The sequence below is a fragment of the Mchenga conophoros genome, linkage group LG22 (genome assembly GCF_057382185.1).
Source record: "Mchenga conophoros isolate Kocher_MC1m ecotype Shallow Benthic linkage group LG22, M_conophoros_male_GT1.1, whole genome shotgun sequence".
Lineage (NCBI taxonomy): Eukaryota > Metazoa > Chordata > Actinopteri > Cichliformes > Cichlidae > Mchenga > Mchenga conophoros.
The window spans coordinates 4,723,681-4,744,408 of NC_140546.1; the positions used below are offsets into that span (position 1 = coordinate 4,723,681).

The window sequence follows — 20,728 nt, forward strand, 5'->3', positions numbered from 1 at the left end:
TCAAAAACATGACTTTGATCTGCGTCCTCATCTGGACTCTCCTCTGCTGCTGCTTCACAGGTAAAGTCCAGAGAATCAAACTCCTCTCCTCTATCAACATCTGTCCCTCTGAAATGAAGCCCACAAAACCATGAAGCTGCTTTATGTTTTTGTCTCTGTGTCCTCAGAGTCCAGAGGACAGATCACAGTGACTCAGCCTGGAGCAGTGAGCTCTGCTGTGGGAGGAACTGTGAGCATCAAGTGTCAGACCAGTCAGGACGTTCTTGGTTCCGTCGCTTTAGCCTGGTACCAACAGAAAGATGGAGGAGTTCCTAAACTACTCATTTATGATGCTGACACTCTAGAATCAGGGATTCCAGATCGTTTTACAGGCAGTGGATCAGACTCTGATTTCATTTTGACAATCAGTGGAGTCCAGGCTGAAGATGCAGCAGTTTATTACTGTCAGAGTGTTCATGCTATCAACAGTCAAGCTGTGTTCACACAGTGAAAAACAGTCGTACAAAAACCTCCCTCAGTCAGACTGAACAGAAACTGAAGTGACTGCTGCAGCTGGAAGATACTGCAGAGACTGATACAGTTCACTGAGGACACGGACACACACACACACACACACACACACACACACACACATTTGCTTCCAATCTAAAAATAGTTTCTTTTTCTCTTTTCCCTAAAAATTAAGTAAAAATCAGTCAACATGTTCAACAAGTCGAATAGTTATAGACAAAACTCACCGTGACCTTTGACCTCCATTCCATACTAGAACCACCATAATATCATCTATGATTTGTTAAATTTTAACAGTTATCAGTAAAATAAGACCTTTATGTTAAAATATATGAAAATAAAATCAATAAATATCATACAGCTCAACATAAAAAATAAAGTTTAATTTAAATAATCTAAACATAAATTTGAGGCTCAAAAACAAACACTCTGTTTACACAGTGAAACTCTGTCGTACAAAAACCTCTCAGCTGAAGAGGAACTGATCTGAAGCAACAGCTGCAGAACAAACTAAAAGACTGGGAGGAACGATTACTTTAATATTTACTGTGGAAGTTCATTTGTGTGCACTCACTGTTTAACATTCATAAACTTATTGAATACGTTGTTAGTAACATGAAAAAAGAAATGAAGTGGTGTCCCCGAATAAAAACATAAATGTTTAATGAGTCACAGAATACAGACACAACACTGGCTCCAGATGTTTAACACATTAACATTATTTTTAGATGACTGATGTTCTCTGCAGCCCATCAGTCTGACTCATTCTTAGTTTCTACATTTATAACAATAAGTTCAGATGAAAAGACGTAACTGGAAGGTCCACAAAGAAAAAAAATGTTGTTTTTGCTCATTAAAGATTTTTATATTAATCCAAGTTGTAAAATATAACAAGCTGTCATTAGAAATACAAATACTGCTGTCAGTGTTTCTGCACTGATGAGCAGCTCTTTTCTATTTGTAAGCTGTTAAATATTAAACTGATCCTTCTGTGGAGCTCAGCTGCAGTCCTTCATCACACAAATCCAGAAAATCATTGTAGTCACATCACAACTAGTGTCTATAATATTCTGATATTCTGCTGATTAACAAATCAAGCAGGCTGTTATAACAGTGTTTGTAGGGGATGTGTTCAGTGAAGATTTAGCCTCATTTGGATATTTCCAGCACAAACGAATCACTGTTACTGTTGTAAAAACCTAAAGTTATTTAGTCAGTTTCCAAAGTATTAATGTAGACAGAACAAAGAAGTAAAAAGTTTCTCTTTAAAATAATATCTTACTAATGCTTAAAAGTGTGACATTAATATAAAGTCCTACCTAAATCTGAAACCACTGAAAATAAGATGTGATCATCCTCCTGACAGACCGTGGTCTTTTTCTTGTGTTAAGAGGTTTAGTGAAGTGAGTTTCTCTCATTTTGCTGTGAACACCAGAAGAGATTAACTTCTATATAAGCTGATTAAAGCAGACCTGTAGTCTCTCATCTGCCTGCATTCCTGTGTTTGTTCTGTTAGTCTGTTCTTAACATCATGTCCACTGTCGAGCTCAATTCTGTCGTCATTATTTGAGTCCAGTTATTGTCTCGCCGCCTTCTGTGAGTTACTCAGCCTCTGTTTTGTGTGCTTTAACTCTCAGACTCCTGATCTCCACCTCATCCTGACAATTAGAGATCCTCAGCTAAGTCTCCACCTGCTTCACCTCTGCCACCACCAGCTTCTAGACTCTTCTCTGCTTTGTTGCTTCATCAGAGTTTCACTGCCAAATAGTTCATTAATCAAAATTTAATAAATCTTCAATTATACTTTTTTTTTAATGATCTCTGTTTAAACATACAGATGACACCCTGCTCTTTAATTTTACTTATTAGGTTTTAGATCAGATTAAAATGTAGATCATAAAACAGCTTTGAGACTAGAAATTATGAAGAGCACACAGATAATCTATGGTTGACATGACCTCAACATCTTATAGAGAAATATTTAATATGTGGATTAAAAAATATATTTAACCATTTTCACTGCACATTACACTTGATGTGTCTGTTTACATTTTTATTTTGGTCTGGTTTAATAAATATTACAAAATCTTAATTTTTTAATGTGCATTTATTAAACTCACAGAGTCAAAGAACATGTTTTCTCGGTACGTTTTTATTCTTTTAAGAGTTTGAAATATCAGCTTTACAACAGACACAAAAGGATGAAACTAGAGGAGATTGTTGCTCTGATTGTTGTCATTATGAGATGGAAACATGACTGTTTGATGAGTTTATTTTTTAAATCTGGAAACACAAAGAAACAAAGAGACAGAAGAAAAACAGCATGAAAGACTCAGTGATTGACATCAGGACTGGGAACACTGGTCTCTCCTCAGTATCTCTGAGACCGGAGTGTGGGAGCCCTGGGTGGCCTCACAGGTCACAGAGCCCACCTTCCCCCACTGGTCTGCAGTGAGCGTCAGGGTGCTGCTCCAGCTGTAGAGGCCGTCATTCTGCAGCACTCCAGGAGTCCTGCTCTCCTCCCCTCTGATGCTGCTGCTGCCACTGCTGTCGCTCGTCTTCCAGGACAGACTCCAGTCTGAGGGGAAGCCCTTGTTGGCCACACACATGAGCGTGGCCTTCCCCTGCTCCAGCTCCTTGTTGGAGGGACCCAGCACCTTCAGGGCGGGGCGGGTATCACCTAGGAAACACCAATCAGCTTAGAGGACAGGAACCACAATTTGATTTTCTCCGTTAAGAAGTTTCTGTCAGGTGTTTTTTCTGCTCCACCAGTCATTCACTCACACATTGTTTCACTTCCCTTTCAGAAACCTCTCATGCATATCAGCACAGAGAGAATCATCACACAGTTTGACCTGAAATATGTTCAAACTACACTGGAAATAAAAGAAGCAGATGTGGAAACATTTACAGCAGAAGTTTGGCTTTAAAATGATTAGAAGTCTAAATCATGGACGACTGAAGAAATGAGTGGACACAAGCACAGAGCAGCTACTCATTCATGTAGATTTGAAATGTTATTGAACAGCTCACATGATTTCAAACTAAATCTGAAACATCTGACACGATAAAAACATCAGAAAGCAAACTTTAACTCATTCAAACAGCAGCTGATGTGGTGGAAATTTACAAACTAATCATAAGATGATGAAGTTTACTCTTGTCTACAAATATTTTACTGTGACAGAAATGTAGATTAAACAAGAGAAACTCGCAGAGCTCATCTGAATTAGTCCAGTAAAAAGGACAAACATCAAACACTAAATTATTTTAAAAAAATACTTTTCTCTCATCTAAGCAGTCTAACAAGTAGTTATAAAAGAAAATGATAAAACATTTAATAATAAACACAGTTTAATTAACTTACTTCCAACATCCAGTCTGGTTCCTCCACCAAAAGTCCACCACAGTGATACAAACTCATTGAGGCGCCGTACAAAAACCTCTGACTGTAGAGAGACACGGCTCTCTGACTCTGTCAGACTGAACTAAATCTACAAGCCCTCAAAATACAACTTTATCATCAGAACTAGAAATAATAATTAATACTATGAAACATCCTAGGCTTTCATTAGAAAATGTTATGAGTTTTTGAATATGCGTTTTAAAAGCAAACTTTGTTCATAGGCCAGTAAATATTATGAAATCATGAAGTAATGATTCGTTAATATAGCTTTTTCCCTAGTATGCTGAATATTAAAGGAAATGAAAGGAATGAAAAAATATATTTAAAAAAGCTCTAAGTTTAACTTACTTCCAAATTCCAGTCTGGTTCCTCCACCGAACGTGTACCACAGTGATACAAACTCATTGAGGCGCCGTACAAAAACCTCTGACTGTAGAGAGACACGGCTCTCTGACTCTGAGACAAACAAACTCAACAAAATCATTCACTCCTTCCTTTTCAGTTTTACCAACTGATCTAAAAAATGAAATTATTGCAGTGCTAAACATTTAAAGAAGATATATTTTTATTTTTGAATATATGAGTTTTGAAAATGGGACTTCTTCCTCTGATGATATCAAATCAATCAGTAATGAAATCATCAATTTAAAATGGAATTTAAAACTTGATTTAATATGTGTCAGTATAAACTGAGACCTTTTTGATTCTCTCAAATATCTTTTGTTTTCATTTTTCACGTGATATACAGTGTAGGTTAATTGTGATAAATCCATAAATACTGAAAAGTACATAAAGACATATTTGCCTCCAATAAACTGAATATATATATATATATATATACATTTTAAAACTAGTGTCTAGTTGGCACTGAAAGGATCATCTTCAGTGCTCCTTGGCACTGATTCTCAAAGACTTTGAACTCTACTGGAGGGATGAGGCCCTTTCTCCCAAATCATGCAGACGGAGAGCTCTGTAACACATCGGCCCAAAATCTCCTTGACATTTAGATTAAGCTCTAATGATTGTAAAACACATAATTTCACATAATTTCCATCCTCATTAAAGCATTAACTGATCCCTAGTGTCAGGGGCTGAGTCTGTGACCCTGTGTTTTGAGTTTATTTAGTATTTTTGATTTCTTAGGTTATATTAAAATATATGAAGTTCTTGTGGTGTTATGCTTAGTTAGGGTTTAATTGAAGTTTAGCCTAGTTGTGTTACCACCTAAGTCTCCTTGTTTGTGAGTCTTTTCCTGTCTTCTGTGTTAGTCTATCATATGTTATAATGTCTATGTCTCTCCAAGTTTCCTGTTTTACTTTGAAGAGTCGAGTATTCCCATGTTCATGGTGTTTTGTTTCCCTGTGGCATCATTATGTGTATTCCAGTCAGCTGTTTTCCCAAGTGTTTCCACTTTCCCTGATCACCTCCTGTGGGTATTAGGTCTGTTTTCCGTCCCCCACATCACGTCAGGTTAAAAGTACGTATTTCATCATTCTGTTCAGGCCATGTTCATGTTTTCTCATCATAGTTTCTTGCATGCTCCTACTAATCATACTCATATCACTTTGTCATAGTTGACATAGTCTAGCTTTTCCCAGTTTAGCTTGTACTTTTAGTTTACTCCCCCTGTATGCTTTGCCTTGTTTTTTATTCCTGTGGGGTTTTTTCCAGCCAAATAAAGGGCTCGCCTTTTGTTTAAACTTCTCTCTTCTTCTGTGGTTGCACTTGGGTCCACTCCACAAACACACCAGCTGCTCAGCCGTGACACATAGTTCCTCCTGTCATCTTGGAAAAGCTCACTCAACTCAAGATTGAAAAGTTTAATGACACTAGTGATCACTCAGAACAAATATAATAGATGTCGTTTAAGTCTCCATTTATGAAAAGGATCTACATCTTCCTCTGCATTCTTCAGTAAAATCTTGGCTTTTTTATATTCATTGATATGACACTGACAGCATGAGAAAGCTTTTTAATATTCAACAGCTGGGAAATCTTTGGCTCACAAAATCGATTAACTAAAGAAAGAGTCTTCTTTAAAAGAGCAAAACAGACAAAAGAACCTTTTTCTATTTAGTTTTGTTAAACGTCAGGATAGGATCAGAGATGAGAACTTTTTAAACAGAGAGCTGATCCAGACTTGCTGTATTGGGGTGCTGGTCCTGCAGATCGACACTACGTCTTTACTAGGTTATGGATTGGCAGTGGTGTGTGGGGTTGTAGTATCAGGACATTTTCATGAAAGGTAACAATTAATGCATTTATGTATATGTATAATAATATATAATTATTTATATTCATGACTACCACAGCATGAGTCATCACACACTCTCTGAAAGTAAATGATGGAAGAAATTGGAAAAGAAAAATTGGTCAAGTTTAACCTTTTAAACGTAAAATGATAAAACATTGGGGAGATTTGGATATTTAAGTAAATATACATGTTCCTGTGTGCTGAAATATCTTTAATTAGTGAATGCAAATTGAATAAATAAAAATGCAAGTTAAAACAAAGAAGCACTGCACTAACTAAAGGACGAACGTGTCACATGACGAGGAAAGATGACTGACTCTGTGTGTTTGCATATGTGTCCTGCCTCTCTGCTCACAGCTGTTAAGAGGCCAGTGTTGATCAGTGGCTGTCCAGGCCTTTCAGAGCCACTCACACACCAGCAGCACAATGATGATGTCACTGACTCTACTGCTGGCCACCCTGGGGCTCCTTGTTCAGGGTGAGACTCTCTGTGAAAACTTTGCTTCAGCATGCAGCCAGGTTCACCACAATGATGTTCTGCTCTGATGGAGAAACTCTGAAACCAACAGCACTGACCTTCTTCCATCTGTTCTCCATGTTAGAGAAATGATCCTCTAATGTTTGGATGTTCATCATCTCGATAACTTTTCTCCACTTTTTCATGTTTTCAGGTTCATCGGGAGAACAAGTCCTGACTCAGACTCCTACAGCTCAGTCTGTTGTTCCAGGACAGACTGTCTCTGTCAGATGTAAAGCCAGTTCAAGTGTTACCAATGATTTGCAGTGGTATAGGAGGAGTTGGCCGTCCGACTGCGGTCTGGGGTGTGGGGCCTCCCTGCTGCTACGGAGTCGGGGTGGTCTGCCTCTCCCCACCGCAGGGAAAAGGGTAACACCACCTGGGTCTGGGTGCAATTCCCCCCTCCTGGGGCAAGGGTACCTAGACCCGGTTTGTAGAGTACGCTTGGGGAGTGTGATTGTGTGTACAGCGTCTCTTTATGTCTGTCTCCACGTTGGTTGAGTGTGGAGTGAGTGCATATGAGAGCATGAGGGTGGGAATGGATGTTTGTGTCTGTGTGTGCCTGTATGTCTGTGTCTATATGTCAGGTTGGGTATCAGACGCCACCTCTCTGGGGACACCTCAGGCCCTCCAAGGTTTGGAGGCCTATCTCCACCCACCACCACTTCCCCTGCCGGTGGCGGACTCCCTCAGGTGTCGGTGTGTTGGTGGTTCTTTGTGTCTGGGGGTGGGCGTCCGGGTACACACCGGCTCACTCCTTGGCGGCCGCTTGTCGGGGCCTGGGGCCTTGGGCTCGCTCGGGCCCCTTTGGAGGTGGGGTGCCCCCGGCCTCTCGGCCTGGGGCTCGGTCACTCAGGCACAGCTGGGGGCCGGCGGAGCTCACGGGCGCGTCACTGCAACTCCCCCTGACTTCTGCTCCGCGGCTGCTGGGCGAGCCCTCATCTGGGACTCTCCTCAGCTCTTACTGGGACAGTGGCGCGGCTGCCCCTCTGTGGGTCTTCCATGGTCTCTTGTGTTCTGGGGGCCTCTGGATGTCTGGAGTTTTGATCTCCTCCATACCCGCTTCACACCCTGGAGGACGGGGCTGTGGCCCCCCCACACTCCCTAGCAGATCATTACATGGAGAAACCTTTGGAATGCAAGCATGCTGATCCACACAGGTATGCACACATGGGTATTCACAGACACGGACTAAAGCTTTCTTGGCTGCTGCCTCAAAGCACACTGTGCGCTGTCTATCTTGCGTGCTGCACAATATCGTTTATTATTTAGTAAATATTGATATCTATGACTAGCTAGTTTATTGTGATGGTGCTTTTTTTTCTCTATTATTATGTTGCTCTTTGTTGTTTGCTGTCTCCTCTGTTTGTTTTTTTTGTTTGTTTGTTTTTTTTCTCCATACAGGTGACCCAGGAGTTCTTTTTTTTCTCTCTCTCTTCCCCCCCCCTTCTCACCGTCTCTTCTCCCCTTTGGTTTTCTTTCTTTCTCTCCCCCTCTTTCTCTCATTCATTCCCCCTGTCCTATTTATTAAAAAAAAAAAAAAAAAAAAATGACAAAGGATGAACTGAAGCTCTGCCATCACGTAATGTCGCATACTGCTGTTTCTGATGTCATTTAATAAAAAAAAAAAAAAAAAAAAAAAAAGAAAACTTTGCTTCAGCATGCAGCCAGGTTCACCACAATGATGTTCTGCTCTGATGGAGAAACTCTGGAACCAGCAGCACTGACCTTCTTCCATCTGTTCTCCATGTTAGAGAAATGATCCTCTAATGTTTGATCATCTTTCTCTAAACTTCTCCTCTTTTCATGTTTTCAGGTTCATCAGCAGAAATCGTCCTGACTCAGACTCCCAAAGCTCAGTCTGTTGTTCCAGGACAGACTGTCTCTATCAGATGTAAATCCAGTACATCTATAGGTGATGACATTGACTGGTACCTTCAGAAATCTGGAAAAGCTCCTAAACTCCTGATTGTGGATACTACAGCTCGTCAGTCTGGAGTTCCAGATCGTTTTCGGGCAACAGCAGTTCAGACTGACTTCACTCTGATCATCAGTGGAGTTCAAACTGAAGATGCAGGAGTTTATTACTGTCAGCAGCATAACAGCCTCCCACTCACACAGTGATACAACGCCGTACAAAAACCTCAAACAGCTGAAGAGGAACTGATCAACAGCTGTAGTTACACAATACACCATAAAATATACATTTTTTAATTGTGGAAATATTACAATGTGAACAGATAAGTTACCAAAAATAACACTGAAATAATTTCAGTTTAGATTTTGAATATTTGCTGAATCGAATTTTATCTCTTTTCAAACATTTTTATCAAATACTTTTTAAAAAAAACTTTCCAGCTCTTCCCTGCTCTGTTTTGAGAAAAAAGGGATTATTTTTTTACATTTTTTTAAGTTTTCATCAGTGTATTCGATATTTAATAATTCAGTACAGAGTCAAATATAAAGCATTTTTAAAGACATAAATGAATCATCACTGGCCTTTAATTAAATATTTCTAGTTTACATTTTATGTCAAAACACATGACTAAAATTATGAGTTCAAACGAAATATGCACGACCACAGTTGATTTATTAAATATTAACAGCAGCTGTTTTTCCAAATCCCTTTATAAAGGCGATGCCCTGCTCTTTGATACCAAGACTAAAGTATCTTTATTGTTTGGACTTTTTTAAATTCAAATATTCAGAGAGAAACATGAGGAAATAATCTGAATGAATATAAAATAAAAGTGGACGTGAGAAGTTTGTAAACAGTCCTTAAAACATAAAAAATGACCTGTGATGACTGAATTTTTCCTTTAGAACTAATAATTTAACCACTGTTACTATTGTACACAAAGTCAAACGTTTTGCACATATGAAAGATATTTATTATTTCAAAGTCTTACAGCAGCCATCTACATCGACATTATGGATGAATCTGGAGCGTGACATTGTTAGAAACTGCAGACTGAAAACAGGAGTGTAAAACAATACTTCAACTGGGAACACTGGTCTCTCCTCAATCACTCTAGTGTGAGGAGGCCTTGGATGACCTCACAGAGCCCACCTTCATCCACAGGTTTGCATTGAATTCAATGAACTGTCTTTGTGCAGCACACTGGGACTCCAGAAGTTTCTGTCAGGTGTTTTTTAATTTTTTTTATCTGCTCTGACAGTCACTCGCTCTCACTTTGTTTCACTTCCCTCTCATGCATCAAATCATCAAGTTTGTATTACTTGGAAACAGGTAAAGATAAGAAGTCTCCATCAGTCCTTCACATAGATTCCAATCATTCTTTTTTTAATTGCTTTTTTCCAATATGTCCAGGTTTAATTGTGAATAGTATTATTTAATTCACTCCACCAGTAAAAGTGTCACAATCCAGGTGGGATTGGATTTTGTTTTCTTCTATTTCTTGACATTTAAATCAAATCATTAAAAGGCTAAATATCCTCTGCCTCTAAAACCCATTAGAGTTCATCAAAGAGCAGACCATGACCAGTTCTGACACCAACAAAAAGATGGAGGAGTTCCCAAACATCTCATTAACTATGCTGACACTCTAGAATCAGGGATTCCAGCTCGTTTTACAGGCAGTGGATCAAACTCTGACTTCACTCTGACCATCAGTGGAGTCCAGGCTGAAGATGCAGCAGTTTATTACTGTCTTCACTGTTCTAACAGTCAGTGGGTGTTCACACAGTGAAAAACAGAACAGACTGAACAGAAACTGCACTGACTGCTGTTCACAGTCTGTTACTTTCTCACCTTTTATCTGATTTGCCAAAACTTGAAAGGAGCCGTCAGACAGAGAATGAGAAAATGCTTAGTGAACTTTGACCTCAGGTTCACTCTGGAAAATATCATTTACAGCTGTATCTTTGAAATGTGAAGACTTGAATCAAAAACAATAATCTTCATGAAACTTCTCCAGCTTCTTCGGATCAGATTCTGCTCAAAAGTCAGTTAAAGACTTGATTTGATCAAACTGAGATTACAGATGGAACAATCTGATTCTGATTTCTGAATCTCACCACTAAGAGCTGAGGTGGAGTTTTCATTCACAACACCTGATCTTACTCACAGGTGGAGACACATCTACGCTGAGAAATACTAAAAACTTACAGTTACAGCCATCACAATAAAAACCAGAGGAAATCTGAGCTCACAAAGGTTTTTGTTTGTGAGAAACTCACACGGCTTCCATGTTTACAGCTTTTGCAAATGTCCAAGACTGATGGTTGGAGTTTATCATCTATTTTGATCTCAGCATCACTTCATGTGGTATGTTTCTCTATTCACATCTCCACATTGTAAACACCTGTGTCAAACTGGAAAAACCATATTGTTGTTACTAATGACTTGTGAAAAGACCAGAGTAGAAACTGCAAAGCATTTTTTTATAATCTACAATTAACTGTCAGAACATTCGATGTCCTCAATATGTAATAATGTAAAGTGGAAATGGCTTCAGCACTGAGAAGGAAACAGCTGCAGCTGACTGACTCTGTGTGTTTGCATATGTGTCCTGCCTCTCTGCTCACAGCTGTTAAGAGGCCAGTGTTGATCAGTGGCTGTCCAGGCCTTTCAGAGCCACTCACACACCAGCTGTCATGAACCGAAGTTCCGAGCGCAGGCAGGACCCAGTAGCAGAACACACACACTAGGGTATGAGCGAATAAAGAAAGTAATTTTTATTGAAACTAAAGGTGTCCCGTGAGGGTAGCCAGAAAAACAACGGATGAAACCAGACGAAACCGAGGGACCGCACAGGGAACGCCGAGAGCGGGGCTGTGAGAGGCTGTAAAAAAAAAAGAGAGACAGATTACTGGGGTGCGGAAAAAAGGCAGCATACGAGGGAAGGTGGAGTGTGCGTCTCACGGTGATAGCCGGGCCGAGTGAACCAGAGGGGGGTGGAGCTCCAAAAGGGGTCGAGACGGCGAAGCTGAATGTGAACCAAATCTCAGGCGGACAGGTGGACAGGCAGGTGGCTCAAAAAAACACGCCGAGTTGTGATCTGGGTACACAGGGAAAAAAAAACAGTGTTAGGTCCGATGGAGAGTTTGTCATACGAGTTCTTTTCCGCAGGCGTACGTTACCGCTGAGAGGCGACTACGGACTGGCGTGGAGCAGCAGGTAGGGCAGGATTAAATAGTCCACCTGGTGATCGCCTGGGATGGGATGCAGGTGTGGGGTTAGCAGCCACGCTCGTGGGCGTGGACATCCCAGCAGCACCCCGGACGCCGGGCCGCGGACCATGACACCAGCAGCACAATGATGATGTCACTGACTCTACTGCTGGCCACCCTGGGGCTCCTTGTTCAGGGTGAGACTCTCTGTGAAAACCTCAGCATGCAGCCAACTCCACACTTCAAATTCAAGTAAATTTTCTCCAAGATGGATTTTTCTCAATAACTCTTCTCATCTCATTAATATTTTCAGGTTCATCAGCAGAAATCATCCTGACTCAGACTCCTACAGCTCAGTCTGTTGTTCCAGGACAGACTGTCTCTATCAGATGTAAAGCCAGTTCAAGTATGGGTAGCTACCTGCACTGGTATCTTCAGAAACCTGCAGAATCTCCTAAACTGCTTGTTTCATATGCAACCAGCCGTCAGTCTGGAATTCCTGATCGCTTCAGTGGAAGTCAGTCAGGAACTGACTTCACTCTGACCATCAGTGGAGTTCAGGCTGAAGATGCAGGAGTTTATTATTGTGGACAAAGTGGTTACAGCTTCCCGTTCACACAGTGAAAAACCATCGTACAAAAACCTCTCAGCTGAAGAGGAACTGATCTGAAACAGCTGCAGAAAAGTAAAGCACTGAGATGAATCATTAATCCTGTTTTACAGTTTGAGATAATGAGTACACATCAACAGTAAAAACATTTAATGAAATAAGACGTCTTTAACATTTTGAAATAATTCACCACCAGTAGTGTCACCAAATAAAAGTGTAACTGTTCTCTGATTATGGACAAATTTCCAGAATAGATTGTCCCTATGTTCAGAAAACTGCAGATGTAACTAAACACTTTGTTTAATCTGTTACAAATCATCATTCTGGAGTTTCTAACAGTTTTACTGCGAGTCAGTCTGGAGCTGTTTTTGACCCTCAGTGAAGATTCATGAGTTTTAGAAAAACCTGATCCAAAGCAGTATGTGGAGATAAACTATTACGAGATCCATGGTGAACGCTTCATATTTAATGAGTACAATTCTAAAGAAAGGTGTTAATTTGTGTTTCCAAAAAAATCAGGTGTGTTTCATGAATGACAGAATATGGACCCACTTTAACATATGAAACAATCAGTTATTATATACTGTACACACAAATTCAAATTTCTCTGCTGTTAGAGTGAATTGTTAAATGTTGCCATTGTTGTACTTAAATTTGTAAACCTTGCCTTAAACTGTATGATCAAAGGCATTCTTCTGTTCCTCCCCTATACATGTAAGATGTTAGGGAGGCAATTAGTTATAGTGTTTACCTGCAGGCACATCATATGTGAAGGTTCTGTGTTCTTGTTTAGTAAACTTCCTGCCATTATGGCATCACCTGTGTTTGTGTATGGTGAAACATTACAGGAATTGAGCCATATATAGGGTGGGGGGAGGTGACCTTTTTTATGACCAAGGATGTTGTTAAAACAGTTGTAATCAGGAAGTCACGCACACAGAGACACACACTCACTCACGTGCACACACACGTGCTTACACGTGCACACACACACACTCACACACACATACACACAGTGCCTTATCTTTTGTAACCATAGGTGGGTTACAATGGGCGGTGCTTGTGTGAACTGTAACTGTTTTCAATAAAAGGCGGCAAGTGGAGGCTGGGGTCAGAGTCATCTGAGGTTGGATTCACAGTGCTTTTCTGAGATACCGACCGGGGCTTCCCTTGCGCAAGTTAAAACCGATCGATCACTGTTTGTCTTGCTTCATGGGAATAGGTTTCTGAACCATTTTTATACATACATACACACATATATATATATATATATATATATATATATATATATGTGTATGTATGTATAAAAATTCCCCTCTCGCCCCTGCGGCCGGTTTATCCTTCAAGCTCGGGTCCTCTACCAGAGGCCTGGCAGCTTGAGGGTCCTGCACAGTATCTTAGCTGTTCCCAGGACTGTGCTCTTGTGGACAGAGCTCTCTAATGTTGTTCCTGGGATCTGCTGGAGCCACTCGCCTAGTTTAGGAGTCACTGCACCCAGTGCTCCGATTACCACGGGGACCACTGTTACCTTCACTCTCCTCAACTTCCCAAACTCTTCTCTGAGCCCTCGTCTCGAGCTTCTCATGTTTCTTCTTTCTGATGGTGCTGTCATTCGGAACCGCTACATCGATCACTACGGCCGTCTTCTCCTGTTTGTCTACCACCACTATGTCCGGTTGGTTAACCATCAGCAAGTCCATCTGTATCTGGAAGTCCCACAGGATCTTAGCTCGGTCATTCTCCACCACCCTTGGGGGCGTCTCCCATTTTGACCTCAGGACTTCCAGGTTATACTCGGGACAGGTGTTCCTGTACACTATGCCGGCCACTTGGTTATGGCGTTCCATGTATTCCCTGCCTGCTAGCATCTTGCACCCTGCTGTTATGTGCTGGATTGTTTCAGGGGCATCTTTACACAGCCTCTACCTGGGGTCTTGCCTGGTGTGATAGACCCCAGCCTCTACGGATCTTGTGCTCAGAGCTTGTTCCTGTGCTGCCATGATTAGTGCCTCTGTGCTGTCTTTCAGTCCAGCTTTGTCCATCTGCTGGTAGGATTTCTGGATATCAGCCACTTCCTCTCTCTGTCGGTGGTACATACTGTGCAGGGGCCTGTCCTTCCATGATGGTGCTTCCTCTTCCTCTTCTTTCTTGGGTTTCTGCTGCCTGAGGTATTCACTGCTGAGCACGGGGTCGGTTGGGGCCATCTTGCTGTTGTATCCGTGGATGTTTGTTGCCATATATATATATGTATAGAGAGAGCGAGAGAGAGACAGACAGACAGAGAGAGAGAGATCTTTTTTTAAAACACAAAGTGTTTAAAAATAGGAAAATTTAATGGTCTTAAAGCATGAAACAAACAAAAAATACAGCAACAGTGGAGCTGAATAATGAGGTGTGGGATCCCTGGGTGGCCTCACAGGTCACACTGTGAAATGGCAAGAAATGAATCTTCTATGTGCTGTGACAGAACATGAACAGTAAACAGATCACTCCCATTTTTTACTTTAAATTCACGTTTGGAGTCCAGCCAAACGTGGTAAAAGTGGTAAGCCCCGTTGAAGAACTGAAAAGCATAGTATTTATTTTGGCACACAGGCCGCGCTCATTGGAGGATATGATTTATATATATGACTGTTAAACAGAAGAAGTTGCAATCATTGATAGAAAATAACAATAGGGGGGAAAGGATTCAACCTGAAGAGACATAAATATGGCAAAGAAATGTGGTAGGATCTAAATCTCAAACACAAGCAAACTGCCTTTTGTTGCAGAAATTTTAACCAGCAAAACAGGATGTTCAAGGCAAAATGTTCAGAAACCTGAGTCTGTCCCAAAAGATTGCCCCTGACTCCATGAACTCTTCCAGTCCATTTTACAGCTTTTGATTTAACATTGTTGAGTCTCTGTCTTTGTTCAAACTTAAGGCCCGTCTTAAATCCATGCATGTCTATATTTATTTGCATTAGAATTCATATTTGAATTATTTCACATTTTCCATTTGATTTTTTTTTTTAATTCAAATTTATCTCTCCACTAGATGTCATGAATGATTTAATTATTCAGCAGAGGACAGCTGCAGCTGACTGACTCTGTGTGTTTGCATATGTGTCCTGCCTCTCTGCTCACAGCTGTTAAGAGGCCAGTGTTGATCAGTGGCTGTCCAGGCCTTTCAGAGCCACTCACACACCAGCAGCACAATGATGATGTCACTGACTCTACTGCTGGCCACCCTGGGGCTCCTTGTTCAGGGTGAGCTTCTCTGTGAAAACTTTGCTTCAGCATGCAGCCAGGTTCACCACAATGATGTTCTGCTATGATGGAGAAACTCTGAAACCAGCAGCACTGACCTTCTTCCATCTGTTCTCCATGTTAGAGAAATGATCCTCGAATGTTTGGATGTTCATCATCTCAATAAACTTTCTCCACTTTTTCATGTTTTCAGGTTCATCAGGAGAACAAGTCCTGACTCAGACTCCTACAGCTCAGTCTGTTGTTCTTGGACAGACTGTTTCTGTCAGATGTAAAGCCAGTTCAAGTGTTAGCTCATGCCTCCACTGGTACCTTCAAAAGGATGGAGAATCTCCCAAACTCTTGATTTATCTTGCTACCAGCCGTCAGTCTGGAGTTTCTGATCGTTTCAGTGGAAGTGGATCTGGGACTGACTACACTCTGACTATCAGCAGAGTTCAGGCTGAAGATGCAGGAGTTTATTACTGTCAGCAGTGTAACAGCTGGCCGTTCACACAGTGATACAACGCCGTACAAAAACCTCACACAGCTGGAGAGGAACTGAGAAAAAAGATCATCTGAACTGACAGCTGCTCAGAAACACACATTATTTTACATTGATAAAATATTTTGATAATTTTAAAAATAGTTTTTTAATTTTGTTATAATAACATTTTATAAATGTTAATCTCATCAGTTCCTCATGCTCAAAATAAAATGTTATTGCTGCAATTAATTATCTGTAAAATAGAGAATATCGATACGAGCAACGATTGAAAACAATCATTTAAATATTTGATCTTTGAATTATGAAAGCTAGAAACTCAAAAGACTAATGACTAATTCATCCTGCTTTAAGTTCTACAGAAACAAATATTTATGATTATCATGTAATCATCTTTAAAGCAAAAACTTCAGGCAACGTGTCTCTGAAGTGTTTTAGGTACATGCTCTATATTATATATTACTACATTTGAATTTAATTTATCAGTACATACTGACAGTTATAAATATTTCCATTAACACAGCTGATTTGAGAGTATTTATGTTCTATTTTAAATTATTGTTAGCATTACTGTCAGCAATGAAAATGGGATCATAGTAATTCACTGTAAGACAACAAGAGATACAGACTGTTTTCTCTCTGCTCCTGTTTTTGGTAAAGTTCTCCATGCAAATGATACCATGTACTTTAATTATGTCACTGAATCTCTTTATTAATATAGTTTTAATGTGATGATCAGAATCAAATGCAGGACAAAGAACTGCTTCAGGATGAGAAATTATGAAGAGCAGCTGGTTCATCGACTGCTGACGTGACCCAAACAGCTCGACTCACATTAGATGTGGACATAAGAACACATTCAACCTTTTTACAACACCTGATGTTTAACAATCTGCCCTGTTGGAACTTTTCACGGTTTTCTTCCTCCTTTTGCTTCTGTCTGTCCTTTTGGGAGGAGCTACATCCCCTTTATTAAAAGCTTTATTAAAAGACCAGCAGCAGCCTTGTGGCATCTCATCTCATCCTCTCATTCTTTGAGCCATAAATTTAGGGACTGCAACAGGATCAACAGATGTTCACATTTTAAAGCATCTTTCATACTTTTTTAACTTTTGTGATCATTTTGGCTGTGTTATAACTTGTGACATGGATTTTTGCAGGAAATCTTCTTTTTGCCTCTCCGTGAATCCCTACCTTATCATGGTGGAGGGTTTGTGTGTCCCTGGGATCCCAGTGGCTATGTTGTCTGGGTGCTTTTGCCCCCTGGTAGGGTCTCCCATGGCAAATTGGTCCTGGGTGAGGGACCAGACAAAGAGCGATTTAGAAGAACCTTATGAAGAGAACATTGAGGGAACAGTTTACCCTGCCCGGACATTGAGGGAACAGTTTACCCTGCCCGGGATAGGGTTATCGGGGCCCCGCCCTGGAGCCAGCCCCAGGGAGGGTGCCCGAGGGCGAGCGTCTGGTGGCCGGGCCTTAGTCCATGGGGCCCGGCCGGGCACAGCCCGAAGAGGAGACATGGGCCCATCCTCCCGCAGGCCCACCACCTTCAGGAGGTGCCATAGGGGACGGGTGCATTGTGTGCCGAGCGGAGGCCCTGGCGGACTGACCCCCGGCTGCCAAGACTGACAATAGGGACATGGAATGTCACCTCTCTGGTGGGGAAGGAGCCTGAGTTAGTGCGTGAGGTTGAGAGGTACTGGCTAGATATAGTCAGGCTCACCTCTACGCATGGCTTGAGCTCTGGAACCAGTCTCCTGGAGAGGGGCTGGACTCTGTCTCAGTCTGGAGTTGCCCCTGGTGAGAGGCGGCGGGCTGGGGTCAAGGTCAAGGTCAAGGTCAAATTTATTTATATAGCACATTTCAAAGAGCCGATGCTGCACAAAGTGCTTAACAATATAAAAATGGTATTAAAAAGCAACAATGTAATACAATAATAACTGTAAAAAACAATAAAAGGACAGTAAAAGAATTAAAACAATAACTAAACTAATTCAAATAAGACCAAAATGCTTGGGTCATAGTGTGTTAAAAGCCAGGGCATAGAAATGTGTCTTTAGTAAAGATTTAAATTGCTCAAGTGTTTGTGCAGATCTAATATTTAAGGGGAGACTATTCCAAAGTCTGGGACCTGCCATAGAGAAGGATCTATCACCACGGGATTTGAGGTTAGTCCGTGGGATGGACAATATTAGTTTTGAGCTAGACCTCGTGGTTTTTCCTGGAGCATAGGCAGAGAGGAGCTCAGACAGGTAAGGATGGGCTCGGGCATTAAGTGACTTCAAAACAAAAAGTAGAAGTTTAAATTGGATCCTGTAGGAGACAGGAAGCCAGTGTAAAGAAGCTAAAACTGGGGTTATATGCTCTCTCCGTTTGGTACCAGTTAGCAGGCGAGCAGCAGCATTTTGAACCATCTGAAGACGATGGATGGTGGCCTGATCTAGACCATAATACAATGAATTACAGTAGTCCAATCTGCAAGTAAGAAAAAGGTGTATAACACGCTCAAAGACGTTAGCCGGAAGGTATGGCTTTACCTTGGCTAGCTGTCTTAACGGAAAAAACAGGACTGAACTACTGCACTCACCTGCTTATTCAATTTAAAAGAACCATCAATGTAGACACCGAGGTTTTTTACATGTGTTTTACAATACGAGGAGAGGGTACCCAGAGTGCTGTCGATATGATTAAAGTTGCCAAAAATGACAACCTCAGTTTTATTTTCATTTAGCTTTAAAAAAATTTAATGACAACCACTGTTTGACATCATCAAGGCAGCGTAATAAGAGCTGCGGATGGTCTGACCCTGCTTTTAAAGGTAGATAAATCTGCAAATCATCAGCAAAACAATGAAATGAAATGCTGCACCGCGAGAAGATGGAGCCCAATGGCAACAAATAGAGTGCGAACAGGGCAGGACCCAAAATAGAGCCTTGAGGTACACCGTATTTAAGAGGGGCTATTTTGGTGTTGTGGGGGCCCATATTGACATGAAAAAACCTTTCTGACTAATAGGACCGAAACCACTGTAGGGCAGATCCTTTTAGGCCAGCATGAAATTCTAGCCGTGATAACAGGATGTCATGGTCGACCGTGTCAAAAGCTGCTGACAAGTCCAACAATAAAAGGGCAGCAGGGCTGCCAGAGTCCAGAGTTAAAAGAATATCGTTAGAAATCCTTAAAAGTGCCGTCTCAGTGCTATGTAGTGATTTAAAACCAGATTGAAATTTTTCAGAGATCATATTAAAATCAAGGTGTGCCTGCAACTGTAGGTAGACCACTTTCTCCAAGACTTTAGATAGGAAAGGAAGCTTTGAGATAGGCCTGTAGTTGGACAGAACAGTTGGGTCCAGGTTTTGTTTTTTAAGAAGAGGCTGAACTACAGCTTGTTTAAAGCATGATGGGACGCAGCCTGCAGCAAGGGACGTATTAATTAATCTCAGGATAAAAGGCCCAACAGTATTAAAAGTGCTTTTAAGCAAGCTCGGGGGAGACAATCAGAGGGGCAGTGTGATGATCTTAGGTTACTAACTACCGCGGTCAAGTCCTTAAGGGAGACGGGATCAAACTGCTCTAAGACAGCTGAGCACACAGGAGAAGGACTCTGATCTGAGGCAGCAGACAACGAGACAAGGGCCCTGATCGATAGGATCTTGTCATTAAAAAATGCTAAAAAATCATCGCACATACTTGGTGAAGAAGTGACTCCAGAATTAGCACATAAACTAAGAAAGCAATTAAGAACGTTAAAAAGTACCTGAGGCCTGTGACTGTTTACTGACACTAAGTTTGAGACAAACTGTGTCTTTGCAGTTTTTACAGCTTCTTGGTAAGCAGAAAGACGAGTCCTTAAAATCTGTAGGGAAACATACAATCTGTCCTTTTTCCATCTCCTTTCAGCGTGTCTGTAGTCACGTCTGAGGGAGCGCGTATGTTCATTCAACCACGGCTCTGATAAATGCTTAGCGCGCACAGTGCTGAGCGGAGCAATGGAGTCCAAGATATCAGTGCAGGTAGAATGAAGAATGTCCGAAAGGTCCTCAACACTTTTACAGTTGGAGTTCATTATTCCAGAGTCCATAAAGGCAGCAGAAAAAGCGGGCGCTGTTAGTACATTAAGCGATCGCTTTTTGCGCGCTGGGACGTACGGCTTATCCATCGAGCAGCGCAGTGTTAGAGTGAACAACACAGGAAGATGATCGGAGATGCGAAACTCGGATATTTCCGTGATGCACACATCCAACCCGTGGGAGAGCACCAAGTCCAGTGTGTGACCTTTTTCATGCGTGGGACCAGTAACCCACTGGGTCAAGTTAAAAGAGCGAATAATAATAAAAAAGTCCTTGACCAACAGTTTAGAGTCACAGCAGCCATGGATGTTAAAATCACCAAGGATTAAAAAACTGTCAAATTTAAGAACGATTCCAGCCATAAAACCTTAAAACTCTTTGATAAAATCCTTGTTAAGCTTGGGAGGGCGATATATGAGGGCACACAGCAAAGGCGCAGCAGAATTCAGGTGTAACTCAAACAGCTGGAGTTCAAAACTAGAGCAACTTTAATAC

General features: G+C 41.2%; 2 pseudogenes and 1 gene segment (V, D, J or C); 2 read left to right on the plus strand and 1 right to left on the minus strand.

The window, feature by feature from the left end:
• Positions 1-2,855: 2,855 nt before the first annotated feature.
• Positions 2,856-4,872, minus strand: LOC146548587 (Ig kappa-b4 chain C region pseudogene; annotated as a pseudogene).
• A 1,704-nt stretch (positions 4,873-6,576) lies between these two features.
• Positions 6,577-10,397, plus strand: LOC146548588 (Ig kappa chain V region GOM pseudogene; annotated as a pseudogene).
• Positions 10,398-11,971: 1,574 nt separating this feature from the next.
• On the plus strand, positions 11,972-12,444 carry LOC146548589 (immunoglobulin kappa variable 6D-21-like). The segment is given in 2 exon segments: positions 11,972-12,017; positions 12,134-12,444. Coding segments are annotated over 2 exon segments (357 nt in total).
• Positions 12,445-20,728: the final 8,284 nt, after the last annotated feature.